Source organism: Leptonychotes weddellii, chromosome 14, assembly GCF_054177405.1.
Source record: "Leptonychotes weddellii isolate Sample4059 chromosome 14, ASM5417740v2, whole genome shotgun sequence".
In the NCBI taxonomy this organism is placed as follows: Eukaryota; Metazoa; Chordata; class Mammalia; order Carnivora; family Phocidae; genus Leptonychotes; species Leptonychotes weddellii.
The window spans coordinates 12,661,906-12,686,433 of NC_138382.1; the positions used below are offsets into that span (position 1 = coordinate 12,661,906).

A 24,528-nucleotide genomic window follows, 5' to 3' on the forward strand; every position below is an offset into this window, starting at 1 on the left:
AAGTATGTAAAGAAATGGCTAAAGTCCCCTACTTTGAGTTAGCTCTATTTTTCAATTGGCCACAAAAAATTTTAAGAAAAATATTTTTCCCCGATTTCTCCTTGGCTATTACAATATAATGCAGAAGCATGTATTCTTAAAAAAAAAAAAAAATGAGGGGAGGGGAAGGAGGTGGGGAGACACTAGGACATTTGAAAATTTGCATCTGATCCCCAACATTGCCTCTGCCTGAACAGTTAGTTTTAACTTTTGTGATTCCTTTAGTATTCCTGGAGAAGAAAATACTTTCTACCATGTGGATATTGAGGACAATGATATCATATTAATGACTGCAGAACCAAATTCTTCATGATAAAATTCCTTATTATATTTTCTGTAGCACATGGGCTAATAAAATACCCTTCAGCTTTTCAAGGCTTGAAGAAATATTGTGAGCATAGCTTTATAAATCGGAGGAAAAGAAAGACAAATAATGCCTAGAGGCTCAGGACGATATAAAACAGATATTTTGTTTAATCCTGTAATGTCTTATTTATACTATGAAGATTTAATTTTCAAATATTTAAACTTGTTTCTGGCTTTTGTCTTTCACCCTCTTTGTTTTACATTTTAAAATGTTCTGTTGGGTTGCCATTACAATATTAACTTATCTACCTATTAATTTATTTATACATGGTTTTAAACACATCTCTTAAAAATGTAGACACTGTCTGGTTTTTGGAAAACACAACCCTCTTTTGTATATGGGTATTTTTTTCTTCTCAACGTCCAAAGATTTTTCAGTTCTCCTCATGCCTTGGATTCCTCCAGTTTTCAAAGTGATAATTGTGTCCCAAATCTTACAAGTTAGTCCTGATTGCCAATCTTACAGGCCCACACAATTTTGAGAAACTTTTGCAATTGGAGTTGAAATTATTTCGGGTCTAAGAAGCCAAAGAATTCCATTTGTTCACACACAGTGGTGCTCCACTCTGGCAGCTATTATATGTTGTAACAATGGTGTTACTGAGGGGTCTACTAAAGTAAAATGGCAAGCAATTATATTTATAAAATCTGAATCTGAAAAAAAAAATGTTATCCTAAACATTAGTAAGCTTAAATTTTAGGTTGCAACTAAGAACATTTTGAAAGATGTATACACACAAAATATTCACTTATTTTTACTTTCTACATGGGATCCCAGACAGAAAGTTCTTTGTATGAGGGCATCAATATGTAACTTCTTTAGTTTACACAGAGAGCGTTGTACCAGTTGCTCCTCCTTGACCCCCAGCTCTCTCCTCAGAATGCTCAGTGCTAATATTTTGTGTATAACAGCATCCTCCAATGTGGATTCCTTAGTGTTAATAGGTATTAAATGAGGGTGGGAGAAACGGAAAGTCTATGGTTAAATAAATTTGGGAGAAAATCTGTATTAAACAAGACTAAACAAGTTGTAGAACTTCTCAGAATCTAGAACACACCACTGTGCAATTTGAAACTCCTAGAGAGGAAAATATGATATAGAATTTTTCCCATTTTTTCCCCCAAAGAAACATGTCCTGAGAGAGAGAGAGAGAGTATGTTTATTCACTGCAAATCTGCTCATTATTAAGGCTCAAATCCAGTCAAATTTCCTTCAAGAGGCTATTTCCAGTTCCCTCAGTTAAAGGTCATCCCTACCCCTTTGGTACATTATTACCACGCTCTTCAGTTTCTTTGAATTCTCATTCCCTTTCTATGACCCATCATTAAAAAAAAAATTTTTTTTTGTATGGTGTCTTTGTTCTCCACTAAATCAAATCATCTTGAGGTAATGGAACATCCACTATTCAACTATTTGGTTTTTTTGTTTGTTTGTTTGTTTATGTTGTTGTTCTGTTAGCCAACATATAGTACACACCTAATGTAGCACCCAGAACCTTCTAGAAACTCAATAAATGTTTGCTGAAAGACTGAAGCCACCTACCCCAAACGTTTGCTATTGATTTCAAAAATTCCTCTGGAAAAGAAAATATGTTTCTTTACCTATTTGAGAATGAGTGAATTTGACTTTTATTCTTTAGTACATCTTTATACCCAATTTAACACTGATTTTGAGTGACAGGGAGAGTAAATCACCATAACCAAAACTTCTACTTAAAAAATTCAAACCAGGGGTGCCTGGGTGGCTTAGTCAGTTGAGTGACTCTTGATTTCAGCTCAGGTCATGATCTCAGGGTCGTGGGATCGAGCCCAGCATGGGGCTCCATGCTCAGTGTGGAGTCTGCTTCTCCCTCTCCCTCTGCTCCTCCCCCGCTCGTGTTCTCCTCTTTCTCTCTCTCAAATAAATAAATAAATAAATAAATAAATTCTTTAAAAAAAATTCAAACTTAACAAAAATCATGCAAGGTTGTTTTTATTAAGCTTTATGTTTAGATTACAGCTAAGTATTTCAGGCATTGCTTCATTTGACAAGCAGACATGACATTCAAGGAAACATTTCAACAAACTCCAATGACTTCACAACTACTGCGAACAGAACATATCTACTCTGCAGCTCAAAGGTGTGTTAAGGACTTAAAGGGGTTGTTAGAGAAAGAAGCTACATGACAACTGGTCCTCTTCTATAACATGATTATCCTGGATGAGTAACTACAAGGAGAAGCACATAACTATTACGGAGCTTGGAGAGATCTCACATCAGCTCCATCCTTGTTTTACAGATAGGACTTGAGGGTCACATATCAGAAGATAAAGGATTCTTTCAGAATAAGCTACATGTCAAGTTTTCTATGTGTAGTTTTAATGCTAATATGATTAGCTTATGTTTAAAAAAAAATCAAGAAAAGAACAATTGTGTATTTAAAACCCACTACAATATATTAGTGACTATAGGAGATGCTTAGTCATTGAGGATTCTTTGCTCCATTCTTGTGGTTTCTTTATGAGTTCTTCTGAGAAATTTTCATTGTGACCGTCTTGACCTCTGTATATTCGTGGAGACCATATTCTCCCCTAGAGAGAGGGGGAGAAACCCACAGAATTTAGCACAGCAGTGCAAATGTACCATAGTCCATGATTTAGTACAAATTTGTTCTTGCCTATCTGGCTAGGGACAATGGAAAATATTTTCTGTGTACAGAAGCATTTCAAATAGTAGCCAGCCAACCATAAGATATCGGGTCTCACATAAATCCCCCTGTGGGGAACCTTTTCAAGCCCTTTTTTTTTTTTTTGGCATTTTAAATGACTATTACATTCTGTTGATTTTCACATAAATTATCTAGTTTTGACATCGTTCTATTTGACTATAAACAAGCTCACCACACACACACACAAAAAAGACAGTTCAGTCCAACAAGAATCTTACCATTTCTAGTTTAGGTTTGAATACATAAGACAGATAATAGTACAAAAGGAGAAATCGTAATATATAATCACTTGAGTAGTGGAGTAAAACTATAAATTCAAGTAGAGCTTAGCTTAACATTTTTATTGTGTGTGATTGGCCCAGAAATGATAAGAGGGAATTTTCATGCTAACGTGCCCTGATACGGTTTGAAACAAAATATTTTCTAGCTATAGTTTTAACAGTATCTCTTGATTTTTGGGAAAACAAAACAAAACAAAAACCCTGATCTTTATTGTTAGAGTTGGTTTGTTTGTTTGTCTTTTTTGTTTGTCTGTTTTGAGAGAAGAGAGGGTTCATTGGCCCAAATTCAGACCTTTGGGCTTTTTGTGGTTTTGGGGTTTTTCTATTCATGCAACCCCTGCCGTTTGCTTATATAACTCTTAAATCCAACCCAAGTGATCAAGAATTAACCTGAGTCAGTTAGGATCCTGGTATCCCGTTATTGGGTTTATCGAGAGCTCCTACCAGGTTTGGAAACTGTGATTTACCATCTTTTGAAGAAATGACTAAAAGCATTGAGTTCGTTATTCTCTATATTGTTTTGATGAGAGGATTGAATTGCATGTACATAGCAGCACTCTTAAAATTATAACACTCGGGCACATGTAGGCTTACAGAGGAAAATGATCTTGATCCTTTTCTACCCCTTCCTTCTGATGCTGTAGACAGGTATGTAGAAGACATCTTTTTCTCCTGGGTAACCTAATCCTCTTAACGCTGATTATTTTCTTGGGCAATTAAGCTTCTGAAAATACCTTCTAAAAGCTTCAATGAACATGTTCTTCAAAGTAATTAAAGGACTTAGCCTCAGTTGTCTGAAACCCATTAAAGGATAATATTTTAGTAAGTATTTTATATCACAAAGTTAGATAAATTAACCCATGATTTTTGCCAATGGGCTTTCCATTGTATTTTGGGTGACATGGACACTTGAAACTCTCAGGAGAGTACTAAGTGTGATTATTGTCATACTCGGGCTGAAATAAGTCCTGCTCCTAAGTATTACGATGCATAGACATTCCTGTGTCTACGATATAACACAAACACATCCGTTTGACACTTCTCTTTATCCTGCTGCTCTGTGAGTTACTGGTCCTGTACTTCTAAAATCCTCAAGGTACCAATCACCCGGGATTTTATTAGAATGCTGATTCTGTTTCACTAGGTCTGGCAAGAGGTCCAAGATTCTGTATTTCCAACAAACTTCCACTTGACACCCTTGCTTCTCACCTGGGTCCACACGGTAGTAATAAGGTCCTAGTAAGCAAGTTACATCTGTTTTTCACTCTGTACCCAGAACTGAGCCTGGTGCTACTTCAGTAGTCACGGGGATAATGTTTGCTGGACTGACTTGGCGAATATAACTGAACAAAAAAATATTCACGTGAGCTTTCTCTATAAATCCAGGAGTTTATAACACTTTCATGCTCCCCTTATTCTGCAAAGGACAGGAGGAAAGAAGTATCTTGTGAAGGTGCCAAGAACCAATTAATGCAATGGTATGTATAGTAGTAAAGTCTCCAGTGACTTATGTTAACTGAAGTGAAAACTAGTACAATTACACCAAGGAAGGAATTTCTATCATTTGACTCATTCCAGTGCCGGCACCATGATCGGAAACCCAATCCCGGGTCCGGGCACTTAGTGTTACAACCATGCTGAGATCTGCGCACCACTATTTTTGGCTCTTTGAGGACTCTGTTCCCAACTGATCAATTATACCTTTCTATCTCTAAGGATAAATTGTAATTGAACTCTTGGGAGTCATGTAAGTTTATTGCTTCGGTAATTCTCTTTAAACATCTTGTGGCAAATGACTTGTTTTAAGTTCACCCAACTTGGTTTCAGGTAGACATTAACAGCATCCTCAGCCAGAGTTTTTGCAGTAAAAAATTACAGCATTACTCTTCTGTTTGTGTTTATATAGATATAGAAGGAAATTATCTATATTCACATAACAGAATTTTAAGAAATTATTGATGTTTGATTCTTTTTTTTTTTAAGATTTTATTTATCTATTTGACAGAGAGAGAGAGACAGCAAGAGAGGGAACACAAGCAGGGGGAGTGGGAGAGGGAGGAGCAGGCTTCCCGCGGAACAGGGAGCCCGATCTGGGACTCGATCCCAGGACCCCGGGATCATGACCTGAGCTGAAGGCAGATGCTTAACGACTGAGCCACCCAGGCGCCCTTGATGTTTGATTCTTATTTTTCCATTTCTCTCTCTTACTTGCTTTTCTTATGCCTCAACCTTAAAGTTGGACCAAACTGTATTCAATAAAATTGACATACTTGGTCTACTTTAGTCAATTTGTCCCTTTTGATTGTTTTATCTTCAACATTCCCAGGAAAATGTGTTAGGTAGCTGGGCCAGCCATGAGTTAACTGTCCTTCAGAATAACCCAACCTTTGTTACAGCTTTTTGTACAGTAATTAGTTCTGCAAAGGGACTCTCTAATAATGGATATTATAAAGAAAAGGAACCGGGGAATGAAAGAACCATTTGCCAAGTCCCCACCTGGTCACAGAATACTGGGGAATGGACACACAGTTGTCACTTCACTCTCAGGAGGCTTGTTAGCATCTCCATTTTAAATAGGAGGGAACGGAGGCTCAAAACAGGCTGTGTGGCTAGCAAGAGATGGAGCTGGGATTCAAGTGCAGGTCGGCTAGTGCCCCATCATCCTTCCTCTGGGACACCATGTTCTTTTTATGAGTTGAGCTTTTGCCATTCTCTCTCCCCACCAACATTCTAAAGATATCCGTGGCTCTTCACTGCTTCCTTAACAAAATGTAAGCCAATTTTCTTGAATACAAGACTTCTTAATCTGTATCCTATTTAACTGAAATCATACTCTCCAACACCATAAATCCCCACCAGGCATCCAAATTCACGAACCCCCCAACATGCCACATGTAACCGACTGTTCAAGAACGCTTCCCTTCTCTGCTTCCTGACATCCTACATTTGTTTCATGCCCTAGATCAAGTCCTGTATTTTCTGTGAGGTCTTCTCTGACTCTGTCAGCTGCCAGTAAGTTCTTATCCACTGAGTTCCCACAAGGGTTAAAACTACAGCATCTTAAGTATGGAAAGGAGCTCATAGAGTCTCTACTTTGTTCTCCCCCTCCTGTCCCCACCTGCGATTGCTGATTGTATCTGACAGATGAAAACCGTGAGAAGTGGAGCAATTCCATGAATGTTATATTCTGGTGGTGCCCAGATTTTCTGTCCTTCGGTGCTGTGCTCTGCATTTTACCTGATTTTCTACCTCCATGACTTAAGAACTCCCTGTCTATGACTGTTTACTTCATAGTGTGAGTAGGTTATTTTGCACGACTTTTTTTACAAATTTCTCCTGCCAACACAATTATATGGAGGATGGGATGTGGTATCATGTATCTCCGGCTCCGAGGCCCTAATATACACAAGAATACTTAATGAACATATATTGAGAAGGAGGATGGATCATTTTATCATTCTTCCTTTTTACTGGCTCCCCAAAGATGACTGCTTCATTGTAATTTTGCTGACTTATTTAAATGACAAAGTAGATGGCTATTTAATGTATTCATGACCTTTAGAACATGAGACTCATTTTTACTTGCTATTTACAGAATGAGCAGCTTTCCTATGTTTGATTCCATAAGGTTTGTATATGATGTGTCTTTATTCCTCATGATTTTTAAAATGTATTGATAACAAAATGACTTTTAAAATGTATTGGTAACAAAATTAACCAAAAATAGTCACCACTTTCTGTGTATACATATGTATATGCACATTTTTAAAAAGTCTATATACCCAGGTTTCAAAAGCAACTTGAAGGCTTGTAAATGAATTTATATATGTATCCTCAATCTAGTCATGACTATAAAACATGTTTTCCTTAGTCAAATTTCCTTTTCAGTTTATATTTTAGTGCAAAAATAACTAATTCGGATCGTTTAAAACTTTAGATTCCATATCAAAATATTTCATCAAATGAGAATTACTCTTCCTACACGGAGAAGCTTTTGAGATAAAGGCACTAATCTACTTAAGAGGTATATTTGAATGACTAGAGTGTTCGTACGTTTTCACACTTCCTACAGGAATCAATTTGTAGTTTTTGCTTCCCTTTTGGAAACATTTCCCAGAGAGATTACATTCTTATATACAGCAAGAAACTGTAAAAGTAGGCAATATTTCAATAACCAATGTAATGTATGGTCCCTTATGAATAGTAGGAGCTTAATATATTTCCCTTCTGCCATTACTTTTTTGCACTTAGGGGCTAAATCCAGCATTTAAGAGCTATTTGACAGTACGAATCTCCAGGAAAGAACAGAGGCAGGTTTTAATTTAAGTAGCAGCTACGGAGTGATTCGCTGGGGTGACAATCATTTTGATCAAGGGAAGCATTTATCTTAATAGAAAGTTATCCTTACAGTTCTCTTCCATTTCCAGACATCTTGAATCCACCGAAGGGGCACTGGGCAGATACCACGCTATAGCAATTCACCCTGAGAAAAAAAGAAGTGTATTATAGATCATATTTAACCTAGGAAATAACTCCTGAATTTGGAATTTTAACAACCTTAACAACCCTGTTGATTTCAATATAACATACTCATTGTTATTTTTTTTTTTAAAGCAGTACTATAAATTAGCATGTGGAAGTATATGTATATGTACGGCCTAGAAAGAAATAGAATGGTACAGCTCTGTGTGTGGATAGTCATTTTGGTAGTACATTGTGTCCCTGAGAAGTTGTAGTTTGAAATATAAAAGATAGTATAACCAACATGCCATAGGAGAAAGGATATGGTTTGCCAGAGAACGGGAGTTTGTTGGGTGGGTGTTCTTTATTGCTTTCATAAGCCTTGTAATTCTCTTGAGGATTGTGTACATAACAGGCTAGAATCAATCATCTTTTGCAATTGTAATATGTATTACATTACTCAGTTCACTTTTTCCATTAATTCGTTTAATAAATTACTTAAATAGGACTTAGCAGGAGTTGGATTTCACTATTAGCTTATCCCTTGCCATATTTCTTAAAATGTTTAAAGATGTTCTATGAACAAATATAATTACAAAAACATGAGTAATTAGAATTAAAGGAAAAATTATGATAAAAGGTCAAGACAAGGAGGAAAATTTAGAATACAGTTTTGCAGGGCATGAGCAATTTGTTTAGCTTTCAGTCTCCTGGTGGCCAAGGTGAAGAGCAAAATTTAATTACCTGTATGATTCTCATTATGTGTAAGGAGAAAAAATATTATTTGAAGGAGAAACAATGTTCTTTTAAAATATTTCCTCTCCCTTGATGTTGCTACAATAGGAGAACAACACTGTGACTTCTAGATACATTGTATTATGCATGCAAATTGGATTATGAATTTGATCCTGAGATAATATTCAGTCATTTCTTCAGTGAAAGCATTTACTATCCAAATTCCCAGAGCTCCATGTTCTCATTGGACCACAGTTTCTTATCCAAGTCTCTCCTTCTGGAGCATAGTTCCTTAAATAAATGTATGCTTTCAAAAGACAACTTGTCTAGGTTTGTTTAATTGTTCTTCTACTACAAAACCAGATCCCTACTCTGAAATGATGGGTAAAATCCCAACAACCCTGGGATTCAATAATTATCCTGAAAACACCAAGTGGAAACTATGTCTGGGACAATGCCAGAAACAGAATTATGTTCTAGAATAAATAGCAATAAGAATATGCCTCTGTTTTAATAGCAGAGGAATTCCAGACTGGGGATTTCCACATCACTGGGCAGAATGATGTCATATGCTCAGTCCAATCCAGCAGGCATAGAACATTCCAAAGTAAAAAACCTGAAACTTGTCTTTTTATGTTAAAATGTGCAGAAAATGAGTTTGCTCTTTTGATCCTATCCTGGAAGTGAAAATATTTTCATTTAAGTAAATGGAGAACTAAGAAATATTCAGTTAGAGAAAACTATTAATTTCAAAATAATCAGCCTTGCCAATTGATTCTCCTTCCACAGCCTTTTCTTGTTATAAAGAAGGGAGGTTCCAAGCCCACGAGCCCTGGCTTTGCCCCCTTAGGACCCAGGTGATACTGAGAAAGGTATCTGGCCTCTCTAAACATATATTTTCTCCTCTGTACAATGGAAGTGATAATATTTAACCAGATTATTTCAAGGCATAAGTAAGGTGATGAATAGCAGGTACTTTATTTTTTTTAATAGAATATCCTTCTTATAGTGGCTTATAGTCAACTAAAATTGACAAAACTTCTTATATAGTGGAAGTTTTTAGTAACTGCAGATAAAATAGTAATGCTGAATCTTATTAATAATTTTATCATAGGAAAATTGCACTTTAATCACTAGCCCTACTGATTATTTAAGAAGAATTTGCTTGACTTTAAGTCTTGGAAAGAAAACATCCCATTATAGAAAGAATCAGGCTTTCGAGCAGTTTCTCTGTCCTGGTTGCACAAAGAATCACATGGGAGCTTTGAAAAATACTCTTTAAATAAAAACCTTTAAATAAAAGTCCACATTCAATCGCAGAGATTGATATAATTGATGGATTTGATGGTCACCACCCTATGCCAAGTCAGTTTATTATTATTTTTAAAGCTCCCCAGATGACTCTAATGCACAGTCAGGGTTGAGAATCACTACTTTCAAGTCTGAAATAGGTCTGCGTCTCAGCAGTCATTTATTGTGTGAGCTTTGATCAGTGACTTAACTTCACTAAACTTTCGTTTTTTTCATCGATAACTTTGACATAACAATTACACTGTTGTTATAAGGTGAAATGAGATAATGAACATAAGGAACAGAGAACAGTGCCTAGCATAGAGTATACTGACTAAATGGTGACTCTCTCTTTGATTGGGAAAAAAGATTCCAGAGCTACACAGTGGGGCAAGGACTGCTTGGCTGTCCCTTTTAAGGATAAATATTTTTCAGCCTCCTTGCACAGTAATGCAGGGTTGGGAAAGAAACAGCGGGCTGCTTTTCCTCAAAATTGTGAAGCCTCAGGGCACCTGGCTGGCTCAGTTGGCGGAGCATATGACTCTAGATCTCGGGGTTGTGAGCTCAAGCCCCATGTTGGGCATAGAGATCACTTAAAAATAAAAATAAATAAATAAAAGGATAAATACTTTTCATTGTCTAATGGATTTTTAACTGGAGTAGGTGTGACTGATTATCTGGAAGGAAAATCATCTTTAAATATTGACATGGACTGAGGGGACAAAGTGAGTTTCGCTGGGGTAAAAATTACCAACCAAGCAGTCCGGACACTGGGGGCTGGGCAGAGGTGCAACAGTTTGAGAGGCATGGCCTTAAAGTATAAAAATCAAGAGATATAAATGAAGATACAATATAAATCAGATATAAAGCATGTATAAATCAGGTTAAAAATGAAGAGACATGTTTCTCAAAACTACTATGTTCTTCCTAATTAAGACCTTCAGACATCTCTAATAAACCCAGAATAAGAAACCGATATAAGAAATAAACATTTGCAGACATAAGAGCATCACGTAAATATTGTCCTACTATATAATTAAATTGATTAAAGCAGAAGTTCATCTCCCTTGTGTATAGCGCAGTGCCAAGTACCTAAAAATTATTTAGTAACACTTATATTAGCCAAACATTAAAATATTTGGGGTAAGCAATTTAGGGGCTAGATACCTAGAAAATAGCCTTCTAAAGTTCTTCCAATATAGTAGGGTTTTTGTTTTGCTTTTTGTTGTTGTTGTTTGTTTGTTTCGTTTTGGCTTTGGTTTTAAGGCAGTAACTGCTTGTCCAGCAGGCCACGTGATTCCAAATGAAACAAATCAAAGTCTGAAAAAATTCAAAGTGAGGTGTGGTCCAAGATAGTAGCAAGGTTTATCCTGAACTCACCTTTCCCCATGAATGCATACATAAACAATCTGACTTTACACCTAAAGAAACCAGAAAATGAAGGAAGAATGAAGCTTAAAGTTAATAGAAGGAAGGAAGTAAGAAAGGTCTCAGTGGAATAGAGAATGGAGAGACAGTAGAAAAGATCCATAAAACTAAGAGCCTGTTCTTTAAAAAGATAAACAAAATTGACAAACCTTTAGCTAGACTTACCAAGAACAAAAGAGAGGGTTTAAATAAATAAATCAGAAATGAAAGAGAAGTTATAACCAGTACCACAAAATTAGAAAAGATCATAAGACAATACCATGGATAATTATACACCAACAAATTGGACAACTTAGAAGAAATGATTAAATTCTAAAAAAAGTGAGAGTTTTCAGGACTGAATCATGAAGAAATAGAAAATCTAAATAGACCAATTACTAATAGGAAATTGTATCAGTAATCAAAAAATTCCCAACAAACGAGTTCAGGACCACATGGATTTATTGGTGAATTCTACAAAACATTCAAAGATTTACTACCTATCCTTCTCAAACTCTTCCAAAAATTTAAAGACAAAATTCATTTTATGAGGCCGGCATCACCCTGATACCAAAAACAGACAAGGACATGACAATAAAAGAAAATTATAGGCCAATATCCTTGATGAACACAGATGCAAAATCTCCAACAAAATATTAGCAAACCAAATTCAATGATACATTAGAAGAGTCATACATCATGATCAAGTAGGATTTATTCCAGGGATGCAAGGATGGTTCAACATCTGCAAATCAATCATCACGATCCACCACATTAACAAAATGAAAGTTAAAAATCATATGATAAGCTCAATAGATGCAGAAAAAAATTTGACAAAATTCAACATCCATTAATGATAAAAATTCTCAAAAAATGGGGATACGGGGAATATAGCCCAACGTAATAAAAGCCATGTATGACAAACCCACAGCTAACATCATACTCAATGGTGAAAAGCTGAAAGTTTTTCCTTTAAGATCAGGAACAAGACAAGCATGTCCACTCTCATCATTTTTATTCAACATAATACTGGAAGTCCTAGCCAGAGCAATTAGGCACAAAAAGGAAATAAAACTATCCAAATAGGAAAAGGAGAAGTAAAACTGTCACTAATGGAACAGAATAGAGAACTCAAAAATAAACCCATACATATATGGTAATTGATTTATGACAAAAGAGGCAAGAATAGACAATGGGGAAAGGACAGTCTCTTCAATCAGTGGTGCAGGAAAAACTGGACAGCCACATGCAAAATACTGAAACTAGGTCACTTTTGTACACAATACACAAAAATAACTCAAAATAAAGACTTCAATTTAAGACTTGAAACCATAAAGCTCTTAGAAGAAAACATAGGCAATAAGCTACTTGACGTCAGTCTTGGCAATAAATTTTTGAATCTAACCCTAAATGCAAAGGCAACAAAAGCAAAAATAAACAAGTGGGGACTACATCAAACTAAAAACTTCTGCACAGCAAAGGAAACCATTACCAAAATGAAAATACAATCTATACTGAATGGGAGAAAATATTTTCAAATCATATATCCAATGAGAGATTAATCTCCAAAATACATAAAGAACTCATACAACAAATAACCAATCAAAAAACAAAGAGTCCAATAAAAAATGAGCAGAGGATCTACATTAGACATTTTTCCAAAGAAGATATGCAGATGGCCGACAGGCCCATGAAAAGATGCTCAACATCACTCATTATCAGGGAAATGCAAATCAAAACCACTTGAGATTTTACCTCACTCCTGTCAGAATGACTAGTTTCAAAAGGATAAGAAATAACAGTGTTGGTGAGGACACAGAGAAAAGGGAACTCTCTTGTGCTGTTGGTGGATATGGAAATTGGTGCAGCCACTATGGAAAACAGTATGGAAGCCCCTCAAAAGATTAAAAATAGAACTATCATATGATCCAGCAATTCTACGTCTGGGTATTTATCCAAAGGAAATAAAAAGATATATGCACCCTATGTTCACTGCAACATTATTTGCAATAGCCAAGATATGGAAACAACCTAAGTGTCCATGAACAGATGAAAGGATAAAGAAGATGTGATATATGTGTACAATGGAATATTACTTAGCCATAAAAAAGAAGGAAATCCTTGCCATTGGTGACAACATGGATGGACCTTGAAGGTATTATGCTAAGTAAAAGAAGTCAGAGAAAAACAGATATTGTATGATTTCACTTACATGTGGAATCTAAAAAACAAAACAAACAAAACGTATAGATACAGAGAACAGGCTGGTGGTTGCCAGAGGGGTAGGATGTTGGGAGTGGGAGATACATGTGAAGGGGGTCAAGAGGCACAAACTTCCAGGTATAAAATAAATAAGTCATGGGGACATAATATACAGCATGGCAACTACAGTACATAATTGTGTATTGCATATTTGATAGTTGCCAAGACAGTAAATCTTAAAAGTTCTCATCACAAGAAAAAAAATTTAATTTTGGAGAGTGACTGATGATAACCAGACATTGTAGTGATCACTTTGCAGTGTATACAAATATCAAATTATTGTATCGTACACCTGAAAATAATACAATGTCAATACCTCAAAAATAAATAGGTAAATAAAGAACAAAGTTCAAAGTAACATGTTAATGTGATTAACGCTGAAAAGACGATATGTAGATTTGACTTACCATACTGTCCCAGCCTGCAGAGCGGAGGAAACTGTTATGGCTTTATCAATATCTTTGGTAAAGATTCCTGCTGATAAGCCATAAAGAGTATTATTTGCTCTCTTGATCACGTCATCTAAAGATTTAAACTTCATGATTTGCTGCACTGGTCCAAATATCTATACCATAAAAAAATGAATGAAATAAGTCAAAGTAACAGATGAAAACTAAATATCTTAAATGGTATTGTAGTTTTATTCCCCTACAAACTACCATAAACTAAGATTTTACTTTGCATCTCAAAGTGTAAGAATCAAAAATGGTAGCTGCTGGAATGGGAGGTTTAGATAGGCAATGGTCATGTGTTAAATTCCCTTTGGAACAAAATGGGGTAGAAATAAATAAGGTAATATTAATTTTCTTGTTGTTGGAATTAGACTTCCAAGAACTTACCACTGTGTATAAAGTCATTAACTTCAGAGTTTCTTTTACATTTAAGAATATTTTATATTCTCTCCCTAGTTTTCCACATCAAGTCACTACATAAACAGCAAACTCAAGAAAGTAATGCTTGCTCTACTGGATAAATGAATAAGTAATAATTGATAATAATTATTTTGTTTTAAATATCAGTGTATCATCAACTGAAATACCACCTATTTTACTGGACTTAGATCTTTTTATAATCAGCCAAATTAGCTGAAACAACATGAATTTTTGTTCGGATTCTGTTCTTCAGCCAAATCTTAAGCAACTTACATGTACCAAGCAAAATGATCCATTACTGTAAGAGCTTAAATCCTCAACCACTAACTAAAGCATGGGTTCATTAATAATGACTATAATCATAGGATGGGAAACAAACTCCCAATTTGCTCATTCAAACCTAAATTGTTCTTTTACTTTTGCTAGATTCTCTAGTTAGCTCAGCCCAAAGTCAACTTATTCTGTATCTCATCCCCAGATGGGAGAAAAACAAGTGGGTTTTCTCTTAAAAATTAAGCTCTTGTATTATGTTTCTGTAAAACATATATTAAAATTAAGCAAAGAGGGGTCCTTCTGAGTGTTACTAAAATTTTCTGAGAAATGTAAGTTAGTGGGAGGCAAAAATCAGAAAAGAGAGTTTTCTGGTGTTCATCACTGATCTAAGTATTGGAGTTGGGGGTTACAATTCCACAAAGGCTGAGTATAAATCCTAAGGCTGTAAATCTAATTATTGTATTGTAACCTGGGAACCAGATACATAGCAGCTATGGTAATAAGTGTGTTAATATCTTACCTAATTTTAATTGAACAAAGCACATGGTTCAAGGCTTCTTTGAAGCAGCAAACAAGCTACCCTACTATGTATATTACAGGAACACAATAAATGTTTCCTTGATTGAATGTATTTTTTTGCCTTTATCTTTTCCCATGGCATGCAAGAACAGCAGATCCAATAAGACAAATATTTGTCAATACATGCAAAATTTACATGCAAATAAATGCAAAAAAAAATCAGTTGACAGCTGAATTGGTGTTGAGAAACTATGTTTGATTATCCATATGTATCTTTTGCTTTATTTTTCCTGTTTATTTACTGCTTGCAAATTTGATTATGCACTTTCCCCCTTGCTTGATGGCATTTTGGGAGGTAAAGAAAATAACCCTTTTAGATTCTCTATCATATCATAAACATGAAATATAAATTCACTGGATGAAAGATTATGATTCAGTACATTTGAATTGGCAGTGCCTTCTTGTTATAGTTTATTATGGGATACCTTCATAGCCCAAAGCCAGTGAATCTATCTCTGTATTTATTAAAACCCCTCTGTCCAGGGCACCTGCGTGGCTCAGTCAGTTAAGCATCTGACTCTTGATTTCAGTTCAGGTCATGATCTCAGGGTCATGAGATCGAGCCCCGTGTCAAGCTCCACACTCATTGCGGAGTCTGTCTGAATTCTCTCCCTCTCCCTCCGTCCCTCCCTCTGCTCGTGTTCTCTCAAAAAATAAATCAATAAATAAAATCTTAAAAAAAATAAAACCCCTCTGTCCACGAGGTAGATTATTTATAATTCCTAAATGCAAACTAGCCTTTCCTAGTTATATAGTTATATATCATGTCTCTGGATAACATCTTCTTAATGTTAATTAGTTTGTGCTCACCAAATATTGAACAGCAATATATTTGTCTAGGAAAATTAGGAAGTGCAAGAGCTGAAAACAGGGCCAAGAGCATATGGAGGGTGAGGAGCCATGTAGGGGATGAATGTTATTTTCAAATATATGGATGGCTCTTATGCGGAAAAGGGCATAGTGCAGATATGAGGCCAACAAGCAGAACTTAAGAGGAGGGATTCATATGCAGCTAGAGGGACCTTTCTAGTGCTTAGCATTGTCCAGACACGGAAAAGTCTAAGAAATAATGAGTTACCTGTTGATGATGCTGTTTAAAGAGACACTGGCTGGCCAATGGCCAGGAGCAAACCAATGATCATAGTGGGATTGGAGAGGTGAGCTTAAGAGATCCTTCCAGTTTTATGAGGCTATAATTCCGTAACAGTAACAAGTCACTTAAGCTCTTTGGATCTCAATTACCTCATCTATAAATTTGACTTTTGGCCTGAGTTATCCATAATCTTCCTTCTAACATTAACACACTATCACTTTTTAACAGAATGGTTCCCACATGCTCCATGGGATTCTACACTGTTAGGTTAGGTGGGATTGGGTGGATAATGAAGTCAATATGAGCAACAGTAGGTCACATAGAAAGAGTGGGGAATGGTGGTCATGAGAGTTAGACTATACCTCCAGGCTGCTTAGCTGGGCGTGTGACCTAGCTCTTTCCTACTTTGGGCCTTAGGTTTTTTATCTACTACTTAGGATGATAACAAGAATCATAAATCATAGTTGACTATGCGGCTCAAAGGAGAACTCAAGATATAAAAGGCATAAAGGTACAAAAAGGTTCTAAAAAGTTTGACATGTTCTATTCACAGGGGTAATAAAATATATATAACATGTAGGAACTGAAAACAACTACTATGTCATTATTTAGGAAAATTCTTGGATCAGAATACTATGTTTAATTTTATTTAGTTTCCAATCATTATAATGTAACATAGGAATCATACACCTTATAAATGTTCTGAGATTTTTTATTAGAAAAAAATACCAGTCTAAATAGGTGAAAATAATAAAAGAGAGTATTTATCTCTGGGAAGAAAAGACTACAGGCTTTCTTCTTGTATTGGAGAAATTCTATGAGAAGAAAACAATATAATGATACCTCTCTCAAGAGGTTGTGAGAATTAAATAAGAATATTTCATGTTTATATTAAATATTTTATTTCTTTATATAAATATATTTATATACATGTATAATATACACTAAACTTTATAAAAATGAATAGGAATGTCAGAAATATAAATCTTTACATAAATAAAGCATTTATATTTATTATTTTTCATAAGAATATATTTATATTTTACACTGTTTATAAGGCACTTAGCTCTATATCTGGCACATAGTGAGCAATCACTAAATGGTTCTTATTATTAATAAAAACAACCAAACAAAACTACAGACCAATATCCCTCAAACTACAGACCAATATTAACTACAGCAAATATTCCTAGAAAGTATTAGCAAATAATATTCAGCAATACCCACAAAGAGTTATACACTATCACCAAGTGAGAATCATTCCAGAGATATAAGGCTGGTTCAGTATTCAAAAATCAGTTAATACAAGACACCACACTGATAGAATGAAGAAAAAATACCGCATAATCGTCTAAGTTGATGCAGAAAAAGCATTTGACAAAATCCATCCTCCTTTTCCTCTCAACAAATTTGGAATAGAAAGGCACTTCCAAAACCTGATTAAGGGCATTTATGAAAATCTCACAGCTAATATCATACTCAGTGACAAAGACTGAATGCTTTTCCCTTACGATAGAGAACAAAACAAAGATGCTCACTCTTGCTACTCTTATTCAACATAGTGCAGAATTCGAGCAAATGAAAAAGGCAAAAAAAGGAAATAAAAAGCATACAAATGAGAAGAGAAGGAATATAGTTGTTCCTATTTGTAATGACACAATTGTCTACATACAAATTCTCAAGGAATCTCCAAAAACCTCCTAGAATTACTGAGTTTGGCAACATCAAGAAAATATACAAAATCAGTTATAACTATTTATACTAGCAATAAGCGTATGCATACAAAAATTAAAGATTCTACTTACAATAGCTCAAAAAAATACTTAGGCATAAATTCAATAAAACATGTTTAGGACTCATATACTGAAAACTATCAAATCCTGATGAAAGAAATCAAGGAAGGTATAAATAAAGAGACAAACCATGTTCAATGACTGGTAGATTCCATACAATAAAGATGTTAATTCTCACCAAATTGATAAGACACGTTTAACACAATTCCTCTGAAAATTCCAGCAAGATTTTTTAAAATATATATGGACAAGGTTATTCTAAAATTTATATGGAAAAGCAAAGGAACTAGGTTAGCTAAAACAATTTTGAAGAAGAATGAAGTGAGAGGATTCAGTCTTCCCAATTTCATTTATTATTTTTGTTGCTCTGCAATAAAAAGGAACAAACTATCCTGAGATACAACAACCTAGATGAATCTGTAGAAAATTAAGCTGAGTGAAAAAAAAAAAAAAATCCAATCCCGAAGGGTTGCATGGAGTATGAATCCACTTATGTAAAATTCTTGAAATGACAAAATTATAGAAATGGAAAACAGATTAGTGGTTAAGGGAAAGCCTGGGCTTAAGGATAGGGGTTTATGGGAGGGCCATGGATTTGGCTATTCAAGAAACATGAGGGATTCATATGCTGATGAAATGTTCTGTGTTTTGTCTGTTTCAGTGTCAACATACTTGCTGTGATATTATGCTATAGTTTTGCGAGATGTTGCCATTTGTACGAAACTGGGTAAAAAGCAAGGGAATCTGTCTGCATTCTTTTTCATAACAACAGTTGAATCTACAATTATCACAAACTAAGTTTAATTGAAAAAAAAATCTTGCATATCATGTAATCATTTTCCAATTATCTTTGAATATATTATTTCCAGAGGAGAAAAAGCAACAACGAAATGAAGTTTTCTTTTCCATTACTTCAAAGCTATGGAAGAAGCCCCTAGAAATTGTTAAGCATCCTGATCTGTCTTTGGCTGGAAATTCTTGGCTGGCCTCATGACTTCCTTACTATTTTTAGTCTTGATTACAAATAGACATTTATCAGTAACAGAAATGAAAAGTAACATTCACCAAGAAAGATGTTAAAAGAACTGAGGATTTTATTTTATAAAGATTTATTTATTTATTTATTTTAGAGAGAGTGCATGTGTGTGTGAGCTGAGAAGGGAGGCAGAGGGGGAGTGAAAGGGACAAGAAGACTCCATGCTGAGTGTGGAGCCCGTTGCGGGGTTCGATCTCATGACCCTGAGATCATGACCTGAGCCAAAACCAGGAGTGGGATGCTCAACCAACTGAGCCACCCAGACTCCCCAAGAACTGAAAATTTTAAAGGGAGGCTTTGTACACACACATAGAGAACATATGGCAACAAAGGGAACAGAGCAGAATGAAAGTATTTACCTCCTCTTTGGCAATGCGCATGTCGTCTGTAACGTTAGAGAAGACCGTGGGCTGGATGAAGTAGCCTTTATTCCCCCATGGGCCTCCACCACACTCCAGTTTGGCCCCTTCTTTCTTCCCACTCTCAATGAGGTCAAGTATTTTTTCATATTGTTCCTTATCAATCTGTAGGAAAAATATCACATGGAAAGGAAAATAAATGAATAAAGTAAGTTTATAAGGGTAATATATTGCCCAGCCTGTTAATGAGGGCTTCAAAATGCTAGAGTATTGTTACTGAGTGAAATCTTCCATCAAAACAGCTGACAGAGGCTCAGATTCATTCTGTGTTTATTCTCCTGACTTTTCTAGAAAGAACACTTACAGGTAAATATTTGTATTCAGCATTTGCTTTACCATTACATAAGCAAAGCACATCAGCCCTGCGAACAAATGTAAACATCTTCACACTACTGTCATTTATTTTCACTGGAAAAAAAATGCCTGTTAACAGTCAAACACACTTGAAAACTATAGTCCTAACTGAAATAAAGAGGAAAAGGAGAAGAGAACTTTGATACTGGGTTTAATGAAATTTGGCAGTTGGAAAGCAGATGCTTTAGGGCTTTGAAGACCCCTAGACTTCTGTTTGCTCCTCGTTCCTGACAACCTCCTCTGGCCGGATACACGCTGACCACAGCCTGGGCATCCTCCCGTCCAGGTCCCCGTGGGGCAGTCTCAGTAGGTCGATCCCAGTTTCTAGCCTGTCCTATTAGCATCTCGCTTCATCACAGAGACTACCTCTAAAAACATGACAAGAATGACAGAGCCTGAATGGTTTGTTAAGCAATATTTTTTATAAGGAAAAAAAGCAAAAACAAAAGCAAACCTAACTCGAGTTTGGGCTGGGATACCCGGAGCACACATCTTCCCCCCATGCACTGGAATTGGGGTTATGTATTATCTCAATTGTCTCAATTTTGGGAGGCTGAAAAACTTAGTGATTTTTGGACTCCAAATCACTGGTCAAGACTGCCCTGTCTCAGGTGTGGCCGGGGTTAAGTTTTAAAGGAAAAAGATTGAAGATCCAGGAGTTAAGGTGAAGGGCCTCTTGCCAGTTCAGCCTGTTTTTTCTCACTACTTAAAAAGTGTTGCTCTTTATCTTCTTCTTTGACTCTGCAATCTTCCTCATCTTCCAAATCCCAGAAAAAGGTCACAAACTAACTGCACACAGCCCAGCTCCCATATCCAATGAGATTAAGTGCTATTTGAAACCAGAAACCGTTTTCTAAAATTTGGCACAATATTTGGTACAATGTTGCTCAGTCCTCCTTTGTGCATGATATTTAAATGAATATTTCAAAGGGAAACGTTCCTTCATTTCCAGCAGATCAAGGAAGTTGTAATGTTGGTTTAATAACTGTTGGTTTGATATTTAAATTGCTGCCTAGTATTTACTACAGCCAGACTAAGGGGTGGTGTTAGTTCTGTCTGGTTAAAATATTCAGGTTTCCAGCAACTAGCCAAGGATCCATGTATCTCCATGCAAAGCTTCTCTGGCCTCTTCCAAAGTATTAATCTCACTGTGGCCTCAAAAAATCATGATTTTGGAGCGTTTCATTTTAAGATGTATTCCCTAAGTCATAACTTGTACCTGCCTGTGACCAGAGTGGATATTTGGGGACAGTCCTTGTCTTGCTTATGCACTGGGAGGTAAAGGTGGGAAGAATTTGTTTGTTGGAAAACTTAGATGGTCAATAACTTCTAAGAATACAGGAATTCATAGAGTAGGGTCTGGCTACTGACAATGTGGTTCTCTAGCCAGCCACTCTAGCGTTCCTTGGTGGCAAAATGCATTTCTTAGGCCTCACCCGAGACCTACTGCATCAGAATTCGCATTTTTAATGAGATTCTCAGGTGATTCAAATGCACAGGAAAGACTGAGAGCCTTGCACCAGAGTTTAGGCCTAGTGATGGAAGTTTTCAGTCATACCTAGGGACATACTCAGTGTAGTCTGGCTAATTTTGTTTCACCATAAATACAAATCTTCCTCAGAAGGTTTCAGATTGGCCATACCTGAATTTGGCTTTCCTTTTGGCCCTCAGGAACTTCTCAGTAAGGCTAGGATGTAGCAGGGGCTCTTTACCTTGTGATGGGCCATTAGCTCATGGGCTAGTCTATGAGACGTAATAGGGCATGGCATTGTAAGAGTCTCAAAGTATACATTTTGATGTGTTTGAATGTGCAAATTATTTAATTCCTTAGGGTTGATGGGTTGAGAAAGAAAGTTTGAGAAATGACACTGAAACATCCTTTAAATCATTTGGAAACCAAAGATCAACAAGAGCAATGAGAGCGGATATATGAAGTTATTGATCTGTGATAGTAATTGTCACCATAGGTATAAATGGAAGCATGCAATTTTCATTTACTCAACAGACATCTGAGCACATACTGTGAACCAGGCACTCAGATGCTTTGTATAGATTATTACATTTCACTGTGCACTGACCCTGCAAGATTGGTGTTACTACTTCCACTTTACAGATGAGAAAACAGAGCCTCAGGGAAGTTAGATTTTAAATCCAGCCACTATTTTGAAAGTCCATGTCTCTGCATTAGGACAAGATGCAACTTCTGATAATGTTATAACCTTTGATGTGGGTTATGAAATCAAATTGGAAAATCACTTTACCAATGAAAAAATATAAAATATAATGTGACTAAGATAAAACAACATATTACTTCATTTACCAGCTGAGTTATTTGAGGGCTTTTAGGTTTTAATATTTGGCACTGCCTAAATCCTAAGGTTTTCCTACTTGGCTATCTTGGCATGGGCAGAAAAACCCAAGTTAGCCTTTTAACTCTTCCAGACTGTAAACTCCATGAGGTCAGGTAGCATATCCTCCTTGTTCCTTTGGGCATTGTCAGGTACTTATCCCAGAGTTTAGCCTTCTTTAACACTGGGAGTTAGATGCATTGCTTTTTTTTTTTTTTTTGAAACACCAAACTGATACAGTATTGTCACCTAGGAAGATCTATGGTAAGGAAACAATCTTACTCAATAAAAAGCAAACCTAGAGAGGACACTTTATTCTTGTCCCCTGTGAATGCTATTCCTTCTTTTGTATACTCACTTGAGGGCCTTGATTGACTCCTGGGGCCAGAGGATTTCCAAGGACATAGTTTTTAGCCCGTTCAACACTCCGTCGGACAAACTCATCGTAAATCGATTCTTCCACAAAAAGCCTGGATGCAGCTATACAACACTGGCCTTGGTGGTAGAACAACCCCTGGTGTGCAAATTCAACGGCATTGTCCACTGCAAAGAAGATACTCACGTTGAAGAAGAGATTTTTTTTTTTAAAGATTACATATTTGTATACATCGCTCTCAGAGGCAATAGGATGCTATAGAAAAATTATGAGTTGCACAGTCAGATGTGGATTCAATACACCCCACCTCTTATCAGCCAGGTGACAAATTAACCTTTCTAATCCTTTATTTAATATGGAAATGATAGCCACAAATATAGAATCTGAAAAAATTAATATAGACACTACCAAGAATATAGAAAGTGTCATAAGATCCTATCCCACTGCAAATGATTTTTAGATATTTTTATTTTAGAGAGAGAAAGAGAGAGCACATGCACATGGGGGGAGGGGCAGAGGGAGAGAATCTCAAGCAGATTCCCTGCTGAGCATGGAGCCTGACCTGGGGCTTGATACCAGGACCCTGAGATCATGACCTGAGGCGAAACCAAGAGTGGACGCTTAACTGACTGAACCACCCAGGCACCCCTACACATGATTTTTATAAAAATCTCTGTTTATAATTAGTTAGATGACTGAATATCTAAGGTCTCAGATTTTAACTAAATGACAAGGAAAACATGAACTATCTATTTTTTTTCCACTTTTAAAAAGGTGAATTTGATGGTATCTAAACTGTTTTTCAATCGAGGTGTTACAAAACAAAACAAAAAAGGTTAGAAAAGTTTATTTCCATCCCTGGGTTGTGGTCTCTCTGAGGACAGGAAAGAAATATTGTTAATCTGGGTTATTCCAAAGGCTAGTACAGTGCCAGGATAGTATTTCATATTCCCATTTCTTTCTTTCATTATTTATTTGTTTATTTGATGTAGTGTTCCATGATTCATTGGAAAACATGACCTATCTGTTGCATTAAATAATTTAAAAATATTTTTAGACACCCTGATCAATAGGAAAAATGATATTTCTGAAAAAAAATTAATATTCAAAATCACTCACCCACCTTGATGGCCCTGTTCCAGGAAAAACATTTTCCAACTTTATTTAAAATATTCCATATTATTTCATACATGCCTATAAACTCTTCTTATCTACGTATGTGAGACGGTAGAATGGGGCTTGAAAGGGAAAAATAGGTTGTCATCACTAAATCCTAAACAACCTGAGGTTTTCTCTGCATTTTAATTTTTTAAATGGTGGAGATTTAATTCAACATTATAGCAATTGAGTATTGTGATATTTACTTTGTGAACTAACCGCACCTACTTAAGTTGTAATGGAAACAGTTTCTAGAGAGGTTTGGTAAAAATCAGGACTCTTATCATATTTGTGGAATATATAATAAGGCAGTGTGTTCTGAAAAGCTTCGGCTAAGATCACACTCAGCCATTTCTGTTTATTACCTCATGCTACAGCTATCAAAGAAAGAGCTAGATGAGGGCGCCTGGGTGGCTCAGTCGGTTGGGTGACGGCCTTCGGCTCAGGTCATGATCCTGGAGTCCCAGGATCGAGTCCCGCATCGGGCTCCCTGCTTGGCAGGGAGTCTGCTTCTCCCTCTGACCCTCCCCCCTCTCATGTGCTCTCTCTCTCAAATAAATAAATAAAATCTAAAAAAAAAAAAAAAAAAAAAGAAAGAGCTAGATGAATGCTTGACAATCCATTTCTGCTGACTGACTCCCACTTAGAATAGAATTGTGGGATTCTACTCGATGATAC

At 36.1% G+C, this 24,528-nt stretch overlaps 2 protein-coding genes across 2 annotated transcripts in view; one reads left to right on the top strand and one right to left on the bottom strand.

The window, feature by feature from the left end:
- ANXA1 (annexin A1) overlaps window positions 1-24,528 on the top strand; it is a 403,624-nt gene that overhangs the window by 170,055 nt on the left and 209,041 nt on the right. The gene's annotated exons all lie outside the window — the stretch shown is intronic.
- ALDH1A1 (aldehyde dehydrogenase 1 family member A1) overlaps window positions 2,362-24,528 on the bottom strand; it is a 56,207-nt gene continuing 34,040 nt past the window's right edge. The window contains exons 9-13 of the mRNA XM_081802846.1: window positions 22,675-22,859; window positions 19,555-19,719; window positions 13,957-14,114; window positions 7,803-7,877; window positions 2,362-2,976 (exon numbers count right to left, since the gene is read on the bottom strand). Coding sequence (XP_081658972.1) covers window positions 2,904-2,976; window positions 7,803-7,877; window positions 13,957-14,114; window positions 19,555-19,719; window positions 22,675-22,859 — 656 coding nt within the window. The 3' untranslated portion in view covers window positions 2,362-2,903. The remainder of the gene's footprint in view (window positions 2,977-7,802; window positions 7,878-13,956; window positions 14,115-19,554; window positions 19,720-22,674; window positions 22,860-24,528) is intronic.